Source organism: Sphaeramia orbicularis, chromosome 14, assembly GCF_902148855.1.
Source record: "Sphaeramia orbicularis chromosome 14, fSphaOr1.1, whole genome shotgun sequence".
In the NCBI taxonomy this organism is placed as follows: domain Eukaryota; kingdom Metazoa; phylum Chordata; class Actinopteri; order Kurtiformes; family Apogonidae; genus Sphaeramia; species Sphaeramia orbicularis.
In genome coordinates this window covers 33,637,374-33,658,734 of record NC_043970.1, presented here as the reverse complement: position 1 = coordinate 33,658,734, position 21,361 = coordinate 33,637,374, and the positions used below count along the sequence as shown (strand labels likewise).

General features: G+C 38.6%; 1 protein-coding gene across 2 annotated transcripts; it reads right to left on the bottom strand.

The window, feature by feature from the left end:
- Positions 1–741: 741 nt before the first annotated feature.
- ovca2 (OVCA2 serine hydrolase domain containing) lies at positions 742–3,028 on the bottom strand. 2 transcript variants are annotated; one of them, XM_030155106.1, is made up of 3 exons: positions 2,963–3,028; positions 2,621–2,835; positions 742–1,478 (listed from the first exon to the last, which is right to left on the bottom strand). In XM_030155106.1, the coding sequence occupies exons 2-3, from the start codon at positions 2,772–2,774 to the stop codon at positions 967–969; spliced, it is 666 nt and encodes a 221-aa protein (XP_030010966.1). In that variant the 5' UTR covers positions 2,775–2,835; positions 2,963–3,028; the 3' UTR covers positions 742–966. The 2 variants fall into 2 exon arrangements, with proteins under 2 accessions (XP_030010966.1, XP_030010965.1); XM_030155105.1 differs by having other exon boundaries at positions 2,621–3,022.
- Between the last annotated feature and the right edge of the window lie 18,333 nt (positions 3,029–21,361).

Here is a 21,361-nt window from a genome sequence, read left to right as displayed (position 1 = left end):
TTAAGCTATGAACATGTGACTGAACTCAACATGTACAATGCCACCACTCTGGAACAATTCGATAGAACAGAAAATTAATAAAAACTAATAGTGATCCTTATAATTACAGTTCAGACCGGAGGTAAGTACAGAAGTGTTCCACAAACCAAGTCACATGACTTCTTTTCCATTTAGATTGATGCACTTGTATATTTGGCTCTAAATCAGAAACAGGTCTCAGTGAATACAGACACACAAGACAGCTATGATGGCATTGTAAATTGGTCAGTGGAATTTGCAAGCCCCCACTGCACATGAACCTATAAATTGAGCCATAAACCTGACTTCACTGGCCTCCATGTTTATTACCGCAAGACCATTATTTCAGGACCGTGACCAGCTCACACTGGAATCTGGCATTAGCAGGTGTTATGTATATCCTTTGTGCATGCTTGTCTCCTTACAGTCTACATTCTCTACAAATCGGTACACAGCCACTTGTAATAGATGCACTCAACCTTAGGAAATTGTGGAAAGTGCTAATCTTTGAAGGCATGTTTTGATCCATTCACACATGGTAAATAATATATATTTTTTAAAATTGATAGATCACTATTTCTTTGCATGTTACATGTTGTTGCAACTGAGCAATATATCAGAATAAAGCACTGAAGCTCTGGATTGAGAGCAGAATAAAGGTATTTACCCATGAATGACGAAGTAAAATATATACAGCCAACAAAACAGGATCAGAGACTTGTGTAAAATAAACAATTATATAATTTATTGTCTGTTACAAGGCATATTTTCCTGAGAAGAACAGCACTGATCTTATTACTCTGAAGACAACAACTTCCAGGGCAAAAAGACTTTTGAACAGAGTGCCTCTCGACCAATTATGTTATCAAAATAAACTGATGAACAAAGCCGATTTACATTCTTTGGCTACAATAAGCATTCAAGTTTTTAAGGATTAGGTCTTGGTTCTCATTGAAACCTCTTGAGAAAGTCCAGGTAGGTTTGTTTGTGAGCAGATGCTGCAGGCACAAAATGGCCACCAGGATGCCTCAGGGTCTGAGGGTCCTGGAAGGAGGGGAGGAGCTCCAAACTCATGTTGTCAGGGATGACACGGTCCTCCTGCCCAAAAACATGCAGAGAGGGAATCTGGATGGGAGCACTGTAAAATCGATTATGCTCTGTACATGCACTCGGGAAACCAGCGACAAGGATGGCAAAGCGGAAATTCAACTCTGGCTCCAGTTTTTGTTCCTGAAGAGAACACAGCATGGCTACAAAAGCTGCTCCCTGACTGAAGCCCAGGATGCCATCAAATGGGCCCTGGGCCTTCACGGCTTCTCTCACAACTGTCACGCTCTCTTCAAGCCCAAGGCTCTCCTCACACTGCTGCTGAGCACTGAAGCTCCGTGCTTGGACGTCAGAAAACCACCAACCCCGGGGGTCATCATCACCTCCAGAGCTTTTCTCCTTCTCTGGAACTTCTGAAAGAACAGCAGAGAAAGTAGTTAGCTGAAATGTGTGCAGTGTGATAAATGAATCACCATAAAACTCAAGAATTATTCATTTACAGGAAAAATTACATATATTAAAAAGTTATTATCACTCATCCAAAAAGAGTCATCACATCACATACATCAAGTGCAATGTGGAAACCAAGCCATGACTGAACAAACCCTGAAAACAGGATATGAGTGAACATCTGGTGTCCAAGAGTCAAACTTGAAATGAGGTGGATTTTTCAATGGAGCAGATGGAGACATACACAAATAAAGATTTTTATTACGTCTGAAACAGTTAATAGCCTAAACTCACCTAACAGTTATGGTTATTCATTTACACATGCTTTTGTAATGCCAGCACTTGTGATTGAGGATTTATTGACAACTACACTGTACAACACAGATCTAATAAACTCCACTAAGAAATAGGCAGGCTGCATGATGACAACATTTAACAATGTACAATAAAGGGCATTATTGAATGTTGTGTATCTGTGTCGCTACAGTGGAAAGCAAGAGAGAAAAGTTAAGTCACACTTCTACAGCTGTGGTATTTGGTTAAAGAAAAGATTAGTTATGACTTGAGAAAGGAGCTAAGCTCAGGATGGCCTTTTAGCAAATAAAACTTGAGATAATTTTTAAATCGTTTATGCATCATGCTGGTCACTGTGTCATTTCTTTAGTTGTTCAGCAGACGTAAGTCTTTAGAGGCAGTCACACTGTGATCTGGTTGTCCTAAGTTTCTAACATGGTCAGAAATCCTAGGCTGTGTGGTCACACCACTGGGACATCAGCAGTTTATTTTAACTTCTCACAATGAGCAACATATTTTTGACTGTAATTTCTCATTTTTCGTCAGAGATAGGACAAAATCTCACAGCGCATACCCAGAAGATCATATGTCACTTTATGTAGGCCAATCTGTACCTGATACCTAGAAGCCATTAGGGTCGTAAATCCATTGGGGGGGGGGGGGTCCACTAGTTTACTTATTTATCCTTCTCTTTACTGTAGCTATTTATAATTCTGGCTTGCTTTCATTTTAAATTACAGTGTAGTCTACAAAATTAAGGCATGATTGGCTGTGAACTGTGTGCCTGTGAAACATAGTTGAGCTAACGAACCTTCATTGTTGACCTGCTGGACGCTGTGCGGTGCGCTCACGTACAGGAGTTCCACGTTTTTCTTCAGTAGCTTCCGTAGAGCTCCGGTCTTCTCCCGGAACGAGCTGGCGTTCTGACGGTAACCATGGATGCACAGAACCCGGAGAGGAGCCATGGAGGGGTAGCTTAGCCTTAGCCTAGCCTAGCCTAGCTTAGCCTAGCCGAACTGAGCCAGACTGAACCGAAAGACAGAGGATAATGTTACGTTTACGGGGTAATAAGTCATACAAATATAGTACACTTCTTTGAATTGTTACTTTAATTAAACCACAGGATAGTTAGAAGATGACAAAGAGTTAATACCTCTAAAATTAACGAAAATGAAGTCCGGTAAGTTACGAAGGCAGCTGCACTTTCAGAAAACGGAAGTAGTAACAGCATTTCCGCTTATTAAAAAATCGTGAACAAAATGCTCGAGAAACGCGTATTTGTAAAATTTGACATACATAATTGTGACGTAATAATCTAAATTAAAGCACATTATTTAAGTTCATAACCTTCTTCAAGCCATAATTTCTGTAACACCTCTTTCTAACTTATTTATTCCAGGTAGGTCATATTATATATATATATATATATATATATATATATATATTATATATATATATATATATATATATATATGTGTGTGTGTGTGTGTGTGTGTGTATATATGTGTGTGTGTGTGTATATATATATATATATATATATATATATATATATATATATGTATATCTATTTTATTAATAATTTATTAACCTGTGTTATAAAACGAAGTTATAAGCTTATTTAAATAATTTTTGTCTAAAATTTTATTCAACAAAAAACATTAAAAGAATATTACAAGTTGTAAGTGCGTGCATGCCTCCATTAGGTATTAGGCAAGAACAGAGAAACTTCCCCTCAAGAAGATGAATGTGTAATGTGATTGTTTTAGACACTTTATGCTAAAAACACACATTACATGTACATTTCCATCGTTCATTTTAGAAAACATGGCTCACATTGAAGTCTCTCTTTTTTCTATTAAATGAAACTGCAGTAGCTGTAGCAGCTGAAAGCATTTAATTTTTTTTTTTTGACATGCCTTCAAATCTCCCTTTCTCTGTTGCTTTCCTCCAGCAGCAACTTTGAATAACTTTCTGCTAAACATATCGCTCCAAATGATGCTGCTGCAGTAGACTGGTATCTCAGCATTGTTCAGTGTTTATTTACAGCTGCAAGTTGAGGTTCACAGTTTTTGCTTCCAATCCCCACTTCACAACTAGAGATCTTAAAATGTGTTTAGAAATACAGACAAAAGAAATCAGGCCAAGAACAAGAGCATATTCCCTCTATGTTTCTTCCTCACAGTATACATTTTAGATGCAGTTCTTGATAAAGATGTCTCTTATTTTTCTTAAAGAACTTTCTTTTTTTTTTTTTCTTGCATGTCTTTAATGTCATCAACTGATAAAAGTGAAATACAAAATCTAGGTCACCAGAACTCATTCATCAGTCTCTTTTAACATCAGTCATAGTACAGTTATCTCATAGGATTCCTTTGCGTTTTTTGATCCAGATTCTCAAACATATGAAGGTATATAGATATCCAAAACACCACATTTTCACTTCAGAGTGAAGTTGGCATTTAACTAGTCCTCCTGAGGGTTTTGAGGGCGGACCAAAAAAGTGACAGATGTAAAAACCAACTGCTCATAAAGGGCAATACAAAAAACAGAAAAGTTTTCAAAGAACATCAGAACAGACGCATGTAGAGAGAATAATAGAGTTTGCGCCATCAGTAAATCAGCAGCTAATTAGACTAATTCTGCCATCCAATGACATAGACATGACACACATGCACACAAACACAGTTTCATTTAACATGCGCTATCACACTCAGCACTGCCACTCTGTGCTCTGTAGTGACTACTGCAGTGTGGACAGCAGTGTCTCAGTAATATTCTACTGCGCACTGACTCAACAGCAAACCAGTGTCCATGCTTACTATTATTTTTTTTAATTACAACTAATATTTATTATTTATACAGCACAGTAAAGCCTGGCTTCTTCCTACCACATCTGTAAGAACTGTGGGGAGGAACTTTTTTTTTTTTGCACATCCCTATTTGCTCAATTCAACAGACTGCACTGTTGTTGTTTTTAAAAAATTCTGATCTCATCTCTAATGTTGTATTATTATTAAATTTAGCGGTTTTGGTATTGTTATAAATGTTCAATACAAGTGCTATTAACAAAAAACCTAACCACCTTTTTTTTTGTAATTCCCATTTTAATAAAAAGAAGACCAAATCTGAACATGTTCATTTTATCTTTGATTCCTCTCATTGCTCTTTCATACACTTATAGAGTGTTTATTGTTTTCATCCCTTCCAGATCCTATCCAGGTCTGGTCTTGAGGCAGCAGCCTGTTTGTCTCCTGGTTACCTTCTCCAGGTCCTCTTGGGGGGCAATAAAGAGTTTGCTAAGTGTGTCCTGAATCTGCTTGGGATCGTCTCCCAGTTGGACATGACCAAAAAACCCTCACCTCATCCAAAACCACCTCAACTGCCTCTTATTAAAGTGGAACCGCAGTTGTTCTACTCTGAGCCCCTTCCAAACTCTTTGCCTTTTGTATGTACAGTCTTGTTCTTTTGGTCACCATTCATAGCATGTGACCATAAGTGAGGGTAGGAACAAAGATAAATAATTTCTCTTGACCACAACAAACCTGCTTGCCATTTGTCAACTTGATCTTTAATTTCTCAGATGTTCATACATAGTTTGCTTGTTTGCAAGATTGTGTTATAGCTTCAGGAGGAAGAAACCAGGGGAAACACCTTCCTCTTCCTCCTCCTCCTCCTCCTCTCTGTTCCAAGCTTAGACTGAATATGAAGATGGATGACCTGGTGCTGTCTTGTGTTGCCATGAAAAACTGAAGCCAACAAAATACATGTAGGGGAACTGTCATGTTGTTACATGAGAGTGCAAAGAAGACAGTTTTGACAACAATTGGTTGTTATGGCAGATCGCTTGTTTAGTCTCTGAAAAGACCTGTGATTGGCCAAAATGTTCCATGACGGTGTATGGGAGGTCCAGTGGTGTAGTTTACTTGCAGACCACTTGAATTACAATGTGTTGAAAGATTATTATGGAAGTCTTGCCCAGCGATCGTGATTGAGTACGGAAGCTTTAACTGTAAAGTCATGTAGATAGATGTTTATTAAGTTGCCGTGTGAGTGTGTAGTGTTACAAAGGAGCTCTGGGTCAGGATTCACCCGACCAACACATGGTAGTCGAGTGGGGAGGACACCTACTGTATTGTGGTTGCGGCCTAGAACCAAGCCCGGCCTCTGATTTACAGAGACCCTCAAATGAAACGCCATAGAGTAGTTCTCTTTGATGATATTGTTTTTGGAGTAGTGTCATGCAGAGGCTCTGTCAATTAGGTTTAGTAAAGGTCTTTTGTTGCTCATAAAGCGCACGTGTTGCCTTGCCATGACGCACATGCTAATTAGGGAGAGTGAAAAACAGACGCACAGATACCCAGGGGACAAGGCTGCTGTTGAAGCTCTCCAGCGCTGGTGAGGAGCCATGTGTCGAACCCCCAGGGAGGAAAATGGATAGAACAGGAGAAAAAGACCCTGACTGGTGCAGACAAACTGATTCTATTTAATTATTTATATATTTATTTAATTCCTTCCAGATTCAGCTGCTGAAATGTATTACTCTCTGGCTGTCCCTGCCCCACTCATTTCAAACATTTCCTGTTATTCACCGCTGTTATTACTGGCATCCCAAGAACTTATGTGGATCAGATAACATAAAAACAACATAACATGTGACATCTTAAGATAGTAAACAGATATAGAATGACATTAATGTATATGTATAAAAGGAGAGAGGTGGTAGGAGGAAAATGGACAGATATTAATAAACAATAAAATCAAACTTAGTTTTTAACTATGAATCAAGCTCATTAACTTTTTATTAATTTTGGCACTTGATACATTATATAACTTCAGTAATGGCAGTAACATAATTACCATAATAATATTATGTGCATAATAATTATGTTATCAATATAACATGAGGCCATTATACTGTATGTATCAAGGTATTACTTTGACTGTGACAGACTAAATCAGAAGCCAACTTCTGACGCAAATATTAATCTTAGACTTATTTCTTAGTAAAGCTGTGGTTTAGTTGTGTTTTTGTTTTCTGATTGTTCAATTCATTATCTTTAGATGGAACTATTGTGTGCACATGATGGTATTACTTATATTATCTTGACCATGTTGACTGTTGCAGCTTTATTTATTTTAGCATATGCATAGAAATATAAATTATGATTAACAGTGTGGGTATAATGCCAACCAAAATGTAACATCATTTCCTTCAGAAAATAACCATGCAAACGAGATTTATAAAACCTTCATTTTTAGGTGCTTTTTTTGTGATTTATGTTAGTATTTGCAGAATGGCTCTGGGCAAAGGTAGTGAAGCCAATCTGTATTATTTAAAAGAAGTTACCAATTATGGCTGTGGGGGTGAAACAAGGTCTCTCCTCCTCCTCTGTTATTTGTTTTTTCCCCTGCACTCCACAGGGGGGCAGTGGTGCACCATAAAGACAGGACGAACTGATCTCATGGACACACACCTCCATGGTTGTAAAATAATGCCAGCATGCTCAACTACCCAAATATTCAAGACTAAAAATCCACAGCAGCAAACAGCAAGACACAGAATAGTAATATGTATACAACTGTAATTGTAAAATGTCAGAAAATGTTTTTTTATATATGTAGGAAATGCATTATAATGTATTAAATTATGTGATAAACTGGTAATTTGGACTGCTTATTACAACCTCAATAAGACCCCATATTATTTCATGATAAAGCCAGCGGCTGATCTATGAGGATACAGGAGAATCTGTTGCAGACACAGATTGTCTGGACATACAGGTTAAGCTTCACAGCCAGAATCAAGAGCCAAAATAAGGATAGCAGTCCTGTTCGGAGTGGTCAAAACAGCCCTCAGGTTGTGTCCTCCGGCAGAGGATGTGTGCTGCTGTCCTCTGCAGTGACATTATTAGAGACTCTGTCACTCTGCCATGAGATCTGTGAAGTCCGTGTGCACATAAAAGAGGACAGAGAGGAGTATGACGAATGTCCTGTCTGCTTTGGATCCTCGCAGGAGCTGGTAATGTAGGCCATACACAGTATGAATGCCCTCGTAGAAAAGCAGACAGATAATCAAAAAAGAGAAGCTTTTTATGCTTATTGAAAATGTTTTGCAGGTGTTATGTTCTATTCAGAGGTATCACTGTGCTTCTTATCTAGATAAGAGTAGTTCAAAAACAGGGCGATAAAAGGCAGTTTTGTTGTCGACTTGCACTGTCGACAGCTGTCAGATGTTATCATGGGGTGGGACAAAGGTAACAAGAGAGGTGAGGGACTGAGGGTAGGTGACAAGTCATTTCTTGTCACCGTCAATCCATGTGTGACTCTAGGATTATTCTAATAATAACATTTGACAAGCGCCCCAATAAATCCACTGCGTCATGCTGCCATTGCTTATCTGTGACAATTCCTATCTTAATACATTTAAGTTTCTGTTTTACATGATTATGATGTGATGTCTAGCAAAAGATCTCTGTTTCCCTTTATAATTATTTACAGAGGGATAAAAAAGAACGAAACAAACAAACAAACAAACAAAAAAAACATCTCCCAGGGATTTTTTTTAATAGACTAAAAATTGTAGCTCAACAGGTTACTTAAATGATGACTATAATGCACAGTTTTATTCACAGCTTTTTGGACTCAACACCTGGACAAGATGTATGTGTTTTCACATTACAGTGTCCTTTTAGAAATGGCTAACAGTGTTTTTGCGCACACAACTTGTCTCTTCATCAAGATCAAACATGTTTTCACCCATTTGTCCTCGTTACCATGCTCATATTTGGGGGTTGATATTCATGGACCATATCAGTGTCACCAGCTAACTATTGATCAAACGTTTTTTGTTTTTTTTAAATAATCAATGCTTTAACTTCATGCAATAAACAATTATTGCGTGTGTTTCTTAGGCAGAGTTACATATTCAAGAATAAATGAGGGACTGAATAATTCCCTCAGTTTTCATTAAAATCCTATCAGTGGCATTTACGATATTGTGGTTGACATATGAAGACTGAGCTATCTACTGCTATGAGTTGAAATAATATTTGGTGCAGAGCTATTTGAGTGTCAGTGCCCTCTCTTCCTTTCTTTTAACTAATGCTCTGAACAAGCAGAGGTCATATCTTCAGCAGCTCCCAAGGTAGTTTTCTAGACACAAAATATAAGGACAAGGCTTCATTTTGCCCATTGACTCACAGGCTCTTCTCACCAACCTTGAAATCTAAGAGCTTGTTCTACATATTTAAGCAGCGCTATGATCCTGAATTTTACGTCATACAGGAGAAACTCCCTGTGATTTGAGCCGTGAATGTGTGGGAACAAACGTGCTATATGACTCAACAGCAGGAATGACAGGCACACGATCTCTTCACTCAGCCACCAAAAAGCGGCCTCAAACAGCATGTTCATTTAGGTTTTAGAAGAGACAACACACTCAGGTTATTTTGGAGATGAAATGGGGACATTAGCTGTCACTAAGCAAGGAAGGTTGTTTTAAAGGAGTGATATTTTGCTTTTTTTAAATGGAATGATGCATTTTGAAACATTTCCCTGTGATCTACATAAACTGTAAATGCTATGCTTGGGTCTGAATTCTACATTAATTAACCCATAAAGACCCAAACAGCTCAGCCAACCAAAAGCATTTACTGATCTAAACTGTTTAATACCTGTTGATCCACTAATCCTATCAATACATGTAAATAACTGAGGTAAATGCAGGTTCTAAGCTTTAAATCATAATCAGATATGGCCCATTTGGACGTTCAGAGGCTCCGTAGTGAACGTGGAAACACCGTCATCTTCTACAACACTGATTCACCAGTAAAACCCATGGAGTTGGATCAATGACAGTGGATGGAGACACTGGTTTTTACATTCAGTTACTGATATCTTTGCTGAAAAAGTCACTTTTTCCTCAGTTCTTTTCTGTTTCTGATTTAAGAACCTTTGAATTTACTCTAAGTTTTCATGAATGTCTACATGATCAGTGAATTAAATATAGGAAAATACATGATTGACATTGAAAAATGCAAAATACAGAGGACAATATTATCATGAATGGTGACAAATCACTTCAAAATGGTTAAATATAGAGAAGAATGCATTTGGGAACTACCACAAAAGTAGCACTGGGTCTTTATGGGTTAAACTCCACAGGTCCATCTTCAACCCTATGTCTTACTAATGACATGAGAAAGGTCGTTTTGGGCACTGGTCCTTTAAATGCACATGGGCCACTTCATGCCCCACCCCCTCCAGGTTCTAGGCTGTGCTGCTCTGTCCTGTTCAACCAACAACTGAACGTTTTAGGTAATTGGCTCAAAGTTTGGACATATTTTCAGTATGGACAACAACTGCTGCTGCTGCTGTCAAACAATTACAGTGTACTTGAAGAAAGTCATTCATTTCTGCGTTAGAAGTCTTGACCTTACATGTGCAAATGCCATTACGTAACTAGTTATAGACGTAACAAATTAAGCAGGAATTAAAACAGGTTGTAGAGAGCCACTCGATTTTTGCCAAAATGAATATAAGGATAGCTTTGCAGCACTTGAGGGTTCAAATTCAAACTTTATGAACTATTAGGGTCCAAATACACAAATAAATGTACCAAAGACTAATAAAAGTGGGTTTAGCAAAATATGACCCCTTTAAGAATGTAAAAATGTGTTCAATGGAGGTGTGTTTGAAAATGATGAACTGAGCCAGTGCTTCTCATATCAGTCCATTGGCTGTTATACAGTTAGCAGAAATTCAGTGGCTTGCAAGTGGTCCTGATGCTTTTGGCTGCAGGCTTTCATTAAAAAAAAAAAAAAAAAATCATCAAAGAGATCAAATTGATAAAAGTCTAGAAACCATGTCGCCACCAGAATGTTATGATCAGATGTATGGGAATCAAACACTGAGCATGGGAAATCCCACTCTTTACTCACAAACCAGCGACAGCTTCGCATGCTGCTAAATTATTGAATTTGATGTTACAGTCATATCATGATCAAATAACTGAATTATAAGTGCTGCATATATAAGTCCCACTCTGCGTCAGCACAGAGCGATGACTTCCGTACAAGGTTGCTGAACTTTTAAAAATAGTTGTTTTTGGACAAAAGCCCAACATTCAGGAAGACAAATGACTCAGAACTGTTGCAGAATTGTATATTAGGGCATTTGGGTTGTGGAGCGAATATCGTAACAGAGGAGGCTGCAGCTCAATAAAGTGCCACTATGGAGGGAAATAAGTGTAAAGGAAGGGAAAGACACAGTGGACACTGATGATGAAGATTGAAGAGATGAAAAAAGGTGCTGTATCAGTGCTGTCAGAGAGCCACAAAAAAAAAGACATTCCTGTCTCTCCTCTGCTGAAAGGTCTTCTGGTACTTCAATAGCCTTCAGCAAATGGGAAACTTAATGGAGGCCCAAAAGAGATGTTGGAAAGGGTTCAAAGTGAAAAAAGTTACATAGAGTACTTTTTTACCATTTTCTTAGAGCCTTATCAGAAAACCTTAATGACTGAACTACAGACATTTAGTTTCAACTGTTGAAGGCTGGAAAAAACAGATGAAAAAACTGCAGTGCGAACAAACTGGCCTGACACTTGTAGATAATCGGGAATGTTTGCAATGTCTACACTGCTGTAGCACTGGAAGATTTTACCCGCTTCAGCTGATTGATTTGGAAATGAAAAATAATAGCAAATTGTTTGTTAGTAAGCCCAACACTTCTTGACTGATTCTCCAACTGCAAATGAGTGACATCAATCCTTCAACATGAATGTATTCTCTTTATTGTGCTCTAGCAATGTATCTGAAAAAGATTTTATCTAGACACACAGGCCGGAGTCATGGGTTTAGACAATGATTATATGAGGTGGATGTTATATTGTGTGTTGAAAGTTAAATCATCAGTCAACATTAAGCAAAATAAATGAGTGCAACTACAACCCACGCCTTTCACGAATACACACACACATCTATCAACTATTCTGTCTCTGAATGAAGTCATTTGGCCTCATTCCGCTCATTGATTTGGTTAAATGACATATTTATTGTATTGCGGAGTCTTTCTGCTCTTAACAGTCATAAAAAAACACTCAGCTCTTACCAGTCGACAGCGAGAGCAGAGGTTTCCAACAAAAATGGAAAACAAGTTAACAGAAACCTCGCTTGTTATTCATTTCTGTTCCCCCCTAATATCCCGAAATGACAAATAAAATAAACACTCACTGCAATATCTGACACAAATTTCACATCTTTGCGTGTGTAGTTTAGTGCCGTGGTAAAACAAGAAGTGAGATGTGGAAATGGTACTGTCAGGCGTGCAAATAAAATTTTAGTTTTTGGCTGTAACATGCACACACACAATGGTCTTTTCAAGCACTTTAAAAAGCAGCACCCATGTCAGCTCACACGTCTGATTTCTCCATCGCAAAGAGGTTTCAAAGAGTGACTGTTTATGCGGACGAGTTGAAAGAGAGACATCATGCGTGGCAGCTGCATCCTGCAGGTACTCATGATCCTCAGATGTCTTGTGAGCATCTACATGTTTTCAAGGCTTCCTGGGTCAGTGATCAGCCAACTGGGACTTGGTTGTTAGGCAGCACCAACACCTCCTGTTTAACAGGTGTGGCCTCTGAGCCTTCTTCAACACAAAGCCAGCTCCCATATGAGAGGCTGTTTTCAGTGCCTCTGTCTCCTCTCCGAGCCCATGTGACTATTTCTCTACTTTTTATCTTTGAGGATGTGACACAAGTTTCACATCGGTGTCACAAATAGGCTGTGCTAGTTAGACTCACTAAAGGTCTTTTGTTACCATGAAAACGCACGCAGGCCTACCGTTGTGTCATGATGCACATGCCAATTAGGGAGAGTTAAAAAAATACACCCAGGGGACAAGGCTGCTGTTGATGTTCTCCAGCACTGATGAGGAGCCATGTGTCGATCCCACAGGGAGGCAGAGAGAGAGCAAATAAGATGGGGAGTGATAAAAAGGTTGGGGAGAAGAAAGAAAGTGGGGAGTTCCTATACTCAGGTGTAATGTGGCCCTTCCCTGTCACAGTGATTTATGAGGAACAGGGATATTATAATATTCCTGCTGCAAATCAGAGACAGGAGAGCAAGAGGGGTGTGAGGTAAGGAGGTTTAAAGTATGTGTATGTGTGTGTTTCTAAGACAAACAAGTAAGGCAAAAGGGCAAATACGGAAAAACTGAAAGGGAAACTAAGTCACAATAAGTGGCCATAGTGCTCAGTTAAAACACATGCTGCTCCTGACGTACAATCTGCACCGACGTCACAATGAGTGCACAACACATTTGTGTACGCACTTTCACATAGAGCTCTTTAATAAACCAGCATGTGAGTTCTTTATTGATGGTTGGTGTTTTTGCAGTGATGACTCAGATTTAGTCCTGTTACAACTGAACGCCAGTTATTTTATGTCTGATATGAAATAAAATGAAAGCCGTACTTTAGTCACGCTAAAAATGTTTCATGTGAGAGTGAGCTCTTCATCTGGATTTTTCCCCCTCAAACAGCTCCTACAGTTGCAGCTTTTCAGCCACAACTACTGGAGCTGTGGCGGTTTGTGGTTTACACACATTTGTACATGTATGTGTACATGTATCTGTTACTCATTATGTGGCTTTAATTAACCTTATCACAACACAGCATGTGCAGAGAGAAAGAGGAGGGCGCGAAAAGAGTGATAACCTTGAGAGAACGTTTGTGAATGTGACTCTTCATGCTTTTCCTCTTTGAAGTATTGCTCAGTTTCATCTTATCACACTCATTCATACAGCGACACATAAACCTCCTTACAAACACACTAACATATAAACATTTATTTATGTTCTCTAACGGACTGACCAACCATAATCTGGTTCGATATATTATACACATAAATATTACCTACAAGCATCGAGCACTATGTGGGCGTGTAGCATTTGTAAGATTTAATTAAAAATAACAATAAAGATTTCAAGAGAAAATTTTTTTTATTGTTGTAGTATACTTATCTTTACCAATGTAGCTACACTGGACAAACCCCCCTTTAAACATTCATTTGAAAACCTCATCAGAAATTAGCAACAAGGGAATGGAACTAATGTAATTTTTAGACTTGGACTTGAATCCGGAATTTATTGAATATATAAGCATTTATTTTAAGTTTTATTTGGAGCTTGTTTATGTTAGCTGACTCATTTCTAAGCAAATAATAGCTAGTGCTGAACACTGTTGCTGCTGTAGAAGAGCAGAAGAGATGCACTGAGGACCTTCTATGTTTAAGGATTTAAGTTAAAAATCTAACCCGAGTCCTTTACATAAAATCATGCTGGCTGTTACCATAGACGACCAAGACTGTCAGCTGAGAAATGGAGTTAGCTAACATCAACGTACACCAAGCTCCTAGCACAAAAGAGACTCTAATTCGCATAAGCACAGGAGTGAATCTTTATCCCTATTTACACAGGACTAGTATTACTAGTACCTGTGAACCTCTGGTAATTTGTAACGATTGTGGAGATCGTCTGTGATCTAAATCCTGTGTGAATGCGTAACGTGTATTATTTTTAAAGTAAAGGTTTCTGCCAGTAAAAGGACCTCATTTTAACAAATACAAAGGGTCCTATGATAACAACAGCTCCATGCAAAGTAATAGAGTAAAATGTGGAACTCTTGACCCCTACAGAGGACAAAAATGCATGGCTGGGTCTCAGGAGGATATTAAAAGATGAGGAAATGGATAACATGAATAACAGCAAAAAGTATTTGTCACTTGTTAGCTTGACATTAGTACTGAGGAATAACATTCATTAATTTGGTTCATTTTCCAAATAACCAGAGTTTACAGGTATACTACCCCATGTGAACATGGCTTTAGTTATTAGACATTTAATGAGAATAGATAATCATTGATGAGAAAGGACTGTCCCTGCCCCTTCTGTGGTGCCCCAAAAGACATAATTCAGACAAAATTGCATTACAGTCAATGGCGAGAGACAAGCACTTGTCTGAGCCTTTTCCAGTAATGCCACATGTACACGTAAATGTTTGTCAGTTTATGAGATCATTTTAATAAAGACGCAATGCCTGAAAGTAATAGAGGTGACATCACCATAACTGTCGCTTTCCATGATTGTCCTGAGTTGATGAAGATGTCTCTACAACTTTAATAAAACCAGACTTGTAGTAAATTTCACCTCTTTTATGTTTTTTTTTTTTTTGACCCTCCTTTTTTGAAGAATGAGGTTAAATACGCTGAGGGTACAAGCCATTTTGGTATTGATAATGGGTACAATAGATATGCAATCTAATGAGATGTTTAACACAAAACTTCTTACCATCATTGCCACGCATTTTAGCTTTGGCTTGTAAAATGACCTTTTGACAAAACCCTACATACAAATTTTGGCACACTTCAAACAGAGCAAAAAAAATGTTGTCATTGAGCTCCACTCATATTTTTCTACAGTTAGAGACACATCAGAGAGGGTGGGACTCTGGCTCTATGAGAGAATTTGTCTATACTGGGATGTGACTATACTTTCAGCCCAAACTACAGATTCCCTCACTTTGCAGTGCTTATAAGTTTTTGGTGTGACTGAACAAAAATTCCATTATTACTATTCAGCAGAGGGCTGAGATATCGGGGTTAAATATGTGATGGACAAGGTGGCTTCTCCTCTCCACTGCAGCATAAAACAACGTCAGCATCAGTCATCTGTGCATAAGTCTTCAGCCCCCTTTAGCTCCACTGTTCTTACAGCATGACTTTTTATCTCTGCCAAGGAGGTTCTGTTTTTTGCCGGCGTTGGTTTGTCTGTCTGTCTGTCTGTCCTGTGTGCAAGATAACTCAAAAAGTTATGGACGGATTTGGATGAAAATTTTCAGGAATATTGATACTGGCAACAAGGAACAAATGATTAAATTTTGGTGGTGATCGGGGGGGTGGGGTGGGGGGTTGACTGATCTGCCTTGGCGGAGGTCTGCGCTCTCCAAGTGCTTTCCTAGTTTTCTATGGAATTCTTGTTTTTAATACTACTCACATAATTCCTATATATTCCAGGTGTGTCTAGTTACAGAGGCTGAGGTATTCATATATATTTAAAATCTACTACTACTACTGGTGGCCTGTGACTTTTACACAGTCCTCCATACTTATATTAAATCTTCTGGTTTGAACCAAGAGGAGACAGCTGCAGAGGGAAGGTGTACATTTTCCCCTTCTGGCCTTTTTTCCCTTGATTTTGACTCCTGCGACTTACAGACTTTGTGGTAAAGTTTCAGCTCCCTGCTTAGCTTTCTAAGCTGCAAGTTTACTTTTCTCTGCTCTCATTCCTTTGTGTTTTTGTCCGCAGCAGGCAGCCTTGTTCAGTGAAAAAGCTCTAAAAATCCAATGAATGCTACGTACCCGACGCCGCACTGCAGACAGACAAAGTCAGCAACGAGCAGGGTGAACAAAGAATATTTAGAAGCTCAAGATCCACAAATCTCCTTCATAAATAGGAAATCAGAAATAGAAATGGAAAATAGTGAATACTGTTTGCCTTATCAACAAGCACAACTACTTTCCAAACCCAGATGTGAAAACATTCGTATGTCATCTTCTGCACTGTAGCAGCGAGATGAATTGTCATTTACAGGTCAACCATGAAGACTCCCACTCAGGTCTGAGGTTCATATGCAGTACTCCCATTTAGAAAACAGCACAGTGTTCAAACAATACTTGTCACAACACGTACACGTACACATGTACTGTGTAATTCCATTTAAGCAGAGCATTTCTAACATCGCTTGCTGTCATTAGTGATGGATAAAGAGGTGATGGGGGCAAATTCAGGGGCCACACATCTAACAATAATTGCATGCAGAGTCAGAAAGCAGAGAGATGCGTCGAGTGATGCAGGAGTAGAGTGAGATGAATGAAAGGGGGCAGAGGAGGGGATTAGCCACAGCTATAGCAGCTTCGAAAGTAATCACACTCTTAGTTGCTATCAGATTGGGTTAGACGGTTATAGAACAAAAGAGAGAGAGAGACGGATGCTCAGTACGTGTCACTGTCACTCATATTAAGGTAATTTATTCTTGCCTATTACAGTGCCAGTGGCAAGTTGGCCTAATGAACCTGCTAGCAGAACAGTATTCAGTAAAAACAGGAGGAGTACTATATTTAACACCACTAAAACTGTCAATTCATATAAAATAAATGTCACATCAAAATGTGTTGCTTACATATAACGGTTCAATCACAATGATGATCTCTATTATAATAAATAATAAAAATATACAACATCACATTCCTCTTACAAAAGTCAACAGTTGCAATATTCTGAAGATATACTGTACGTAGGGGTAAGGGGTCTCATTGATGTGAAAAAAACAATAAAATCAACCTCCATCAACCTGCTACATGAATATCTCACAGCCTGATAAGCAAACGCAAAACTGGACAGAAAAAATGGACAGATGAACTAGAAAGAAATATTTTCCATATATTGTAGGTGAATCATAATTACTTTTCACTGTCCGTGTTAAATTTGTGCCATAGCTGTAAAACCACATTCTATTGTTTATGGTTCAGGCAGACCCTTCTCTTATATTTAAGTATTCGTCTGATGAATTTTTTCTGTGGTGTTATTTATGACTTAACGTCACTGGACAAAAATACTATAATTACCTTTCGGCTTATTTTAATTCAAGTGGTCTGAGAGGACATGAAATGTACACATCTACTTCTTGCCTGTGGTAAATTTATCCTGTGACACTTAGGTTTTCTGTCTTGGCTTTCAGGTGTTGTCTGGTATTTTCAGACACGTGGGTAGGGCTAAATATGTGTCTCCTTTTTTCATATTAAAACAGAAGATTGGAGCTTCACTTTTCACCTCCTTCACTTTTCCATAAAAGCATGAAATACCATCAGGTCCACTATCTTCATTTACTCTCAATGCATCTATCTGTCTGTCTGTCTGTGTATCTGTTCAGTTCTGAGAAACTGAGAAGTTTTTAACATGCCAATTTGGTACCTACAGTTGAGGAATAGTCCCATCTCGACATGAAATATCTTTTTTCTTTAAAATTCCCTTTTTAAAGTCAGGTGGGACTGATTTAATTCACATTGCTAAGCAGTTGCCAGGGGGAGGGACAGGAAGCAGCCTTGTACATTCCTTCAGCCTTGCATGATAGGAAATGAAGCTAAAAACAGCATTTATGGTCAAGGAACAGACTAGCAAAAACAGCAAGTTGATAGGGCCAATATCTTGGGAGATTTTAATAATTTTGGAATACAATAGCCTTACAATCCCGTTGCTGTGCCCATGACAGTTGACGGGAAGTGCAGTACCGCACTGCATGACGGGAGTGACGCATTTACTAACTTCAGTCCCTAGATATCAGTATTAACATAGTAATTGTTGTTTACATTTTAAAGAATGATTTACCAAACAATTTTTGTCAGTACTTATAAAATATAGACTAACATCTTTCCCAAAAGTCAGCTCTCCCAGCATGAAACTACTACATCTAGAACCATGGTTCCCCATGGGTCACCGCACTAGTATTGTATTTTTTTACATTTTCTGTCAGTTTTCCCCCTTTGATTTAGCTCCTGCAGCTTTATGATAAGGAAAACTACAGGTTCACAGTTAGACAGTTTTCGTTACTTACAACAAGCTCTTTCTATCTAGAGAGCGTAGTCCACCATGTTGCACAGCCATGTTTCTTCGGTAGCTCAGAGCAGATTTCTTGTATTTTTTCATTTCATACCCAGTTGGTATCCAGCATTAAGTGCATTACCTTCACCTACTATGTTTAAGTGTGGACTCAAGTTACATCCTATTACTTAGAAGCCAAAACTGGTTAAAACATACATTGAAGACCTTTGATTTTCATGTTTTTTGGAGTTACAGCAAACATCACTGCTACTTGTAAATATTACACATTGGAACTTTAAGATAAGGCATACTATAGCCTATAGAATAATTTGCAATGTACTCTACACTGCCATAAGTATGGGGACACCAAATCATTGAATAAAGGTATTCTGATCACTTCCACAGGTGTATAAAATCACCACCTAGGCAGGCAGACATCTTCCACAAACATTTGCAAAAGAATGGATCAATTTTTAGGAGCTCAGTGAATTCAAGCATGGTCCCATGACAGGATGCCATCTGTACAATAAGTCCATGAAATTTCCTCGCCACTTGAATATTCCATGTTTAGTGTTATTACAACAAAATGGAAGCAACTTGGAACAACAACAATCAGCCATGAACTGGTAGGTCACATAAAATCACAGAGTGGGATCAGGGCATATTGAAGCGCAGTGTGCAGAAGTTGTCAACTTTCTGTAGAGTCAATAGCTACAGACCTCCAAACTATTTGTGGCCTTCAGATTAGCTCAAGAACAGTGCATAGAGAACTACATGGAAAGGGTTTTCATGGCCAAGCAGCTGCATCCAAGCCTTACATTACCAAGTGCAATGCAAAGCGATGGATGCAGTGGCATAAAGCAGCCGCCAATGGACTCTAAAGCAGTGGACACTGTTCTCTGGAGTGACAAATCATGCCTCCCTGTCTGGCAATAAATGGGCGAGTCTGAGTTGGTTTTCAGGCGAACAATACTTGTCTGAGTATACTGTGCCAAGTGTAAAGTTTGATGGAGGGGGGGGTTGTGGTGTGGGGTTGTTTTTCAAGGGTTGGGCTTGGCCTTCCAGGGAAAGGAACTCTTAATGCTTCATCATGCCAAGACGTTTTGGACAATTTCATGCACCCAACTTTGTGAGAACAGTTTAGGGATGACCCTTTCCTGTTCCACCGTGACCAGTGTGAGCAAGACCCAAGGAGACGTGAATGAGTGGGCTTAGTATGGAGGAACTAGACTGACCTGCATGAAGTCCTGACCTCAACTCAATAGAACACTTTTGCGATATGGAGATTGTGAGCAGGCCTTCTTGTCCACATCAGTCCCAGACTCACAAATGCACTGAATCGTCAAAATTCCCATAACACACTCCTAACCTTTGTGGAAAGCCTTCCCAGGAGAGTTGAAGCTGTTGTAGTTTAGTAACTCCATATTAAACCCTGTGGATTAAGAATGGGATGTCATTAAAGTTCATGTGTGTGTAAAGGCAGACATCCCAATACTTTTGAAAATATAGTGTGTCTTATGTCAGGACCACTACGTTCTCTATACACACTACAAGCATGCAAAAACAAAGCAACAAATAAGAGGGAAAAAATTGTTTTCATGATTATACTTTTTTACACTAATATTTTAGATGTAGAAATGGACTGTAATGAAATCAAGAGAAATGCAAATGATTAATTACTGTGCATGGATTTGTTATTCATAAGGTTATCTCTGTTTCATTTTACATTTTAGAAGATTTTTCTTACTATGTTCTCATTATTTTGTACTGAACGGACCAGCTGTACAGACTACATGTCCCTACTGACCCTTTGTCTCCCAAATGTTGGAACATGAATGTGAGAAATGAAGCATGAAGCTTCCACTATTCCATCAGATGTTTTGGTAATTCCCTTTGGAAATCAGTATGAAGCCATATTTTTTTGTATTTACCTCAGGAAGCAAATTTTCATGACATTATATTGTCTTTGATTCATGGGGTGAGAAAATTCTCTAGACAAAAGCATCTTACCTATGACAGAATGGTGCACTGTGTCTATTATGTATTCCATCTGGGTGTGAAGACAGGAGTGGGCTGTGAAGTTGGAGTGACCGTGTATTGTATGACTGCATACAATAGAAATGTTGCTGGACATGGTTTCCATGAATAATTTTCCCTTTCTCCAGCAGTGCAGGTGAAAACATATTGAAAAAGGGTGCGACAGGCAGAGACGAGGAAAAGAAGAGGCTGGAATATAATCTAAACGCATAAAGGAAATGTGAGCTTTCATTTGCAACTTTAAGTTTCTTTTGTGTTTGTTTGTGGTTACTCAGTGTGTTTTCATAGCTGCTTCTCCTTCCAGTGTTACAAATGAATTAACTGACCTTTTACTGTATAATAAGTGAGGATATTGACAAACTGTCTCAATATATCAAAGATGTGGGAGCTGGCCAATGCTGCTATAGATTATTCATTATTTAGTATAATAATAGAGGAGGGTGGGGTTTTGGTGGGCAGTAGGCACAGACAATACTGCTGTTTATCAGGACCATTCAGTAGGATGTATGGCATGTATTACATACTTATGAGGAAAAAGTATCAGCTGTCTAAGACTCAGACCAAGTTAAACTTAGGGGAGTAACCAGCCATGTTCTACTGCACTACCAAGAAGTGATTTACAGTGAGTAAATGATTGGGCTAAAAAACTTGCAGTATAACTGAACTAATATTCACACTGACACATCAGAACTGTCCTCAAAGCAGAGCAGTACTTGTAACTGACCCTGATAAGCAAAACCAGAGATTGACACTTACAGACACAAAAATATGACTCAGCCATCTAAAAAAGCAAACAGATTCAAGACTTTATTTTCACCAGGGCCAAATCCACGAAAAACAAATCATCAAAATGTGAGCAGGG

What these genes read in the sequence shown, in the direction of transcription:
- ovca2 (XM_030155106.1), bottom strand. Translation starts at nt 2,774, where the DNA reads ATGGCTCCTCTCCGGGTTCTGTGCATCCATGGTTACCGTCAGAACGCC. An exon ending in CCAGCAGGTCAACAATGAAG is followed by an intron (nt 1,479 to 2,620) that starts GTTCGTTAGCTC and finishes CTGTTCTTTCAG; the next exon opens with AAGTTCCAGAGAAGGAGAAA.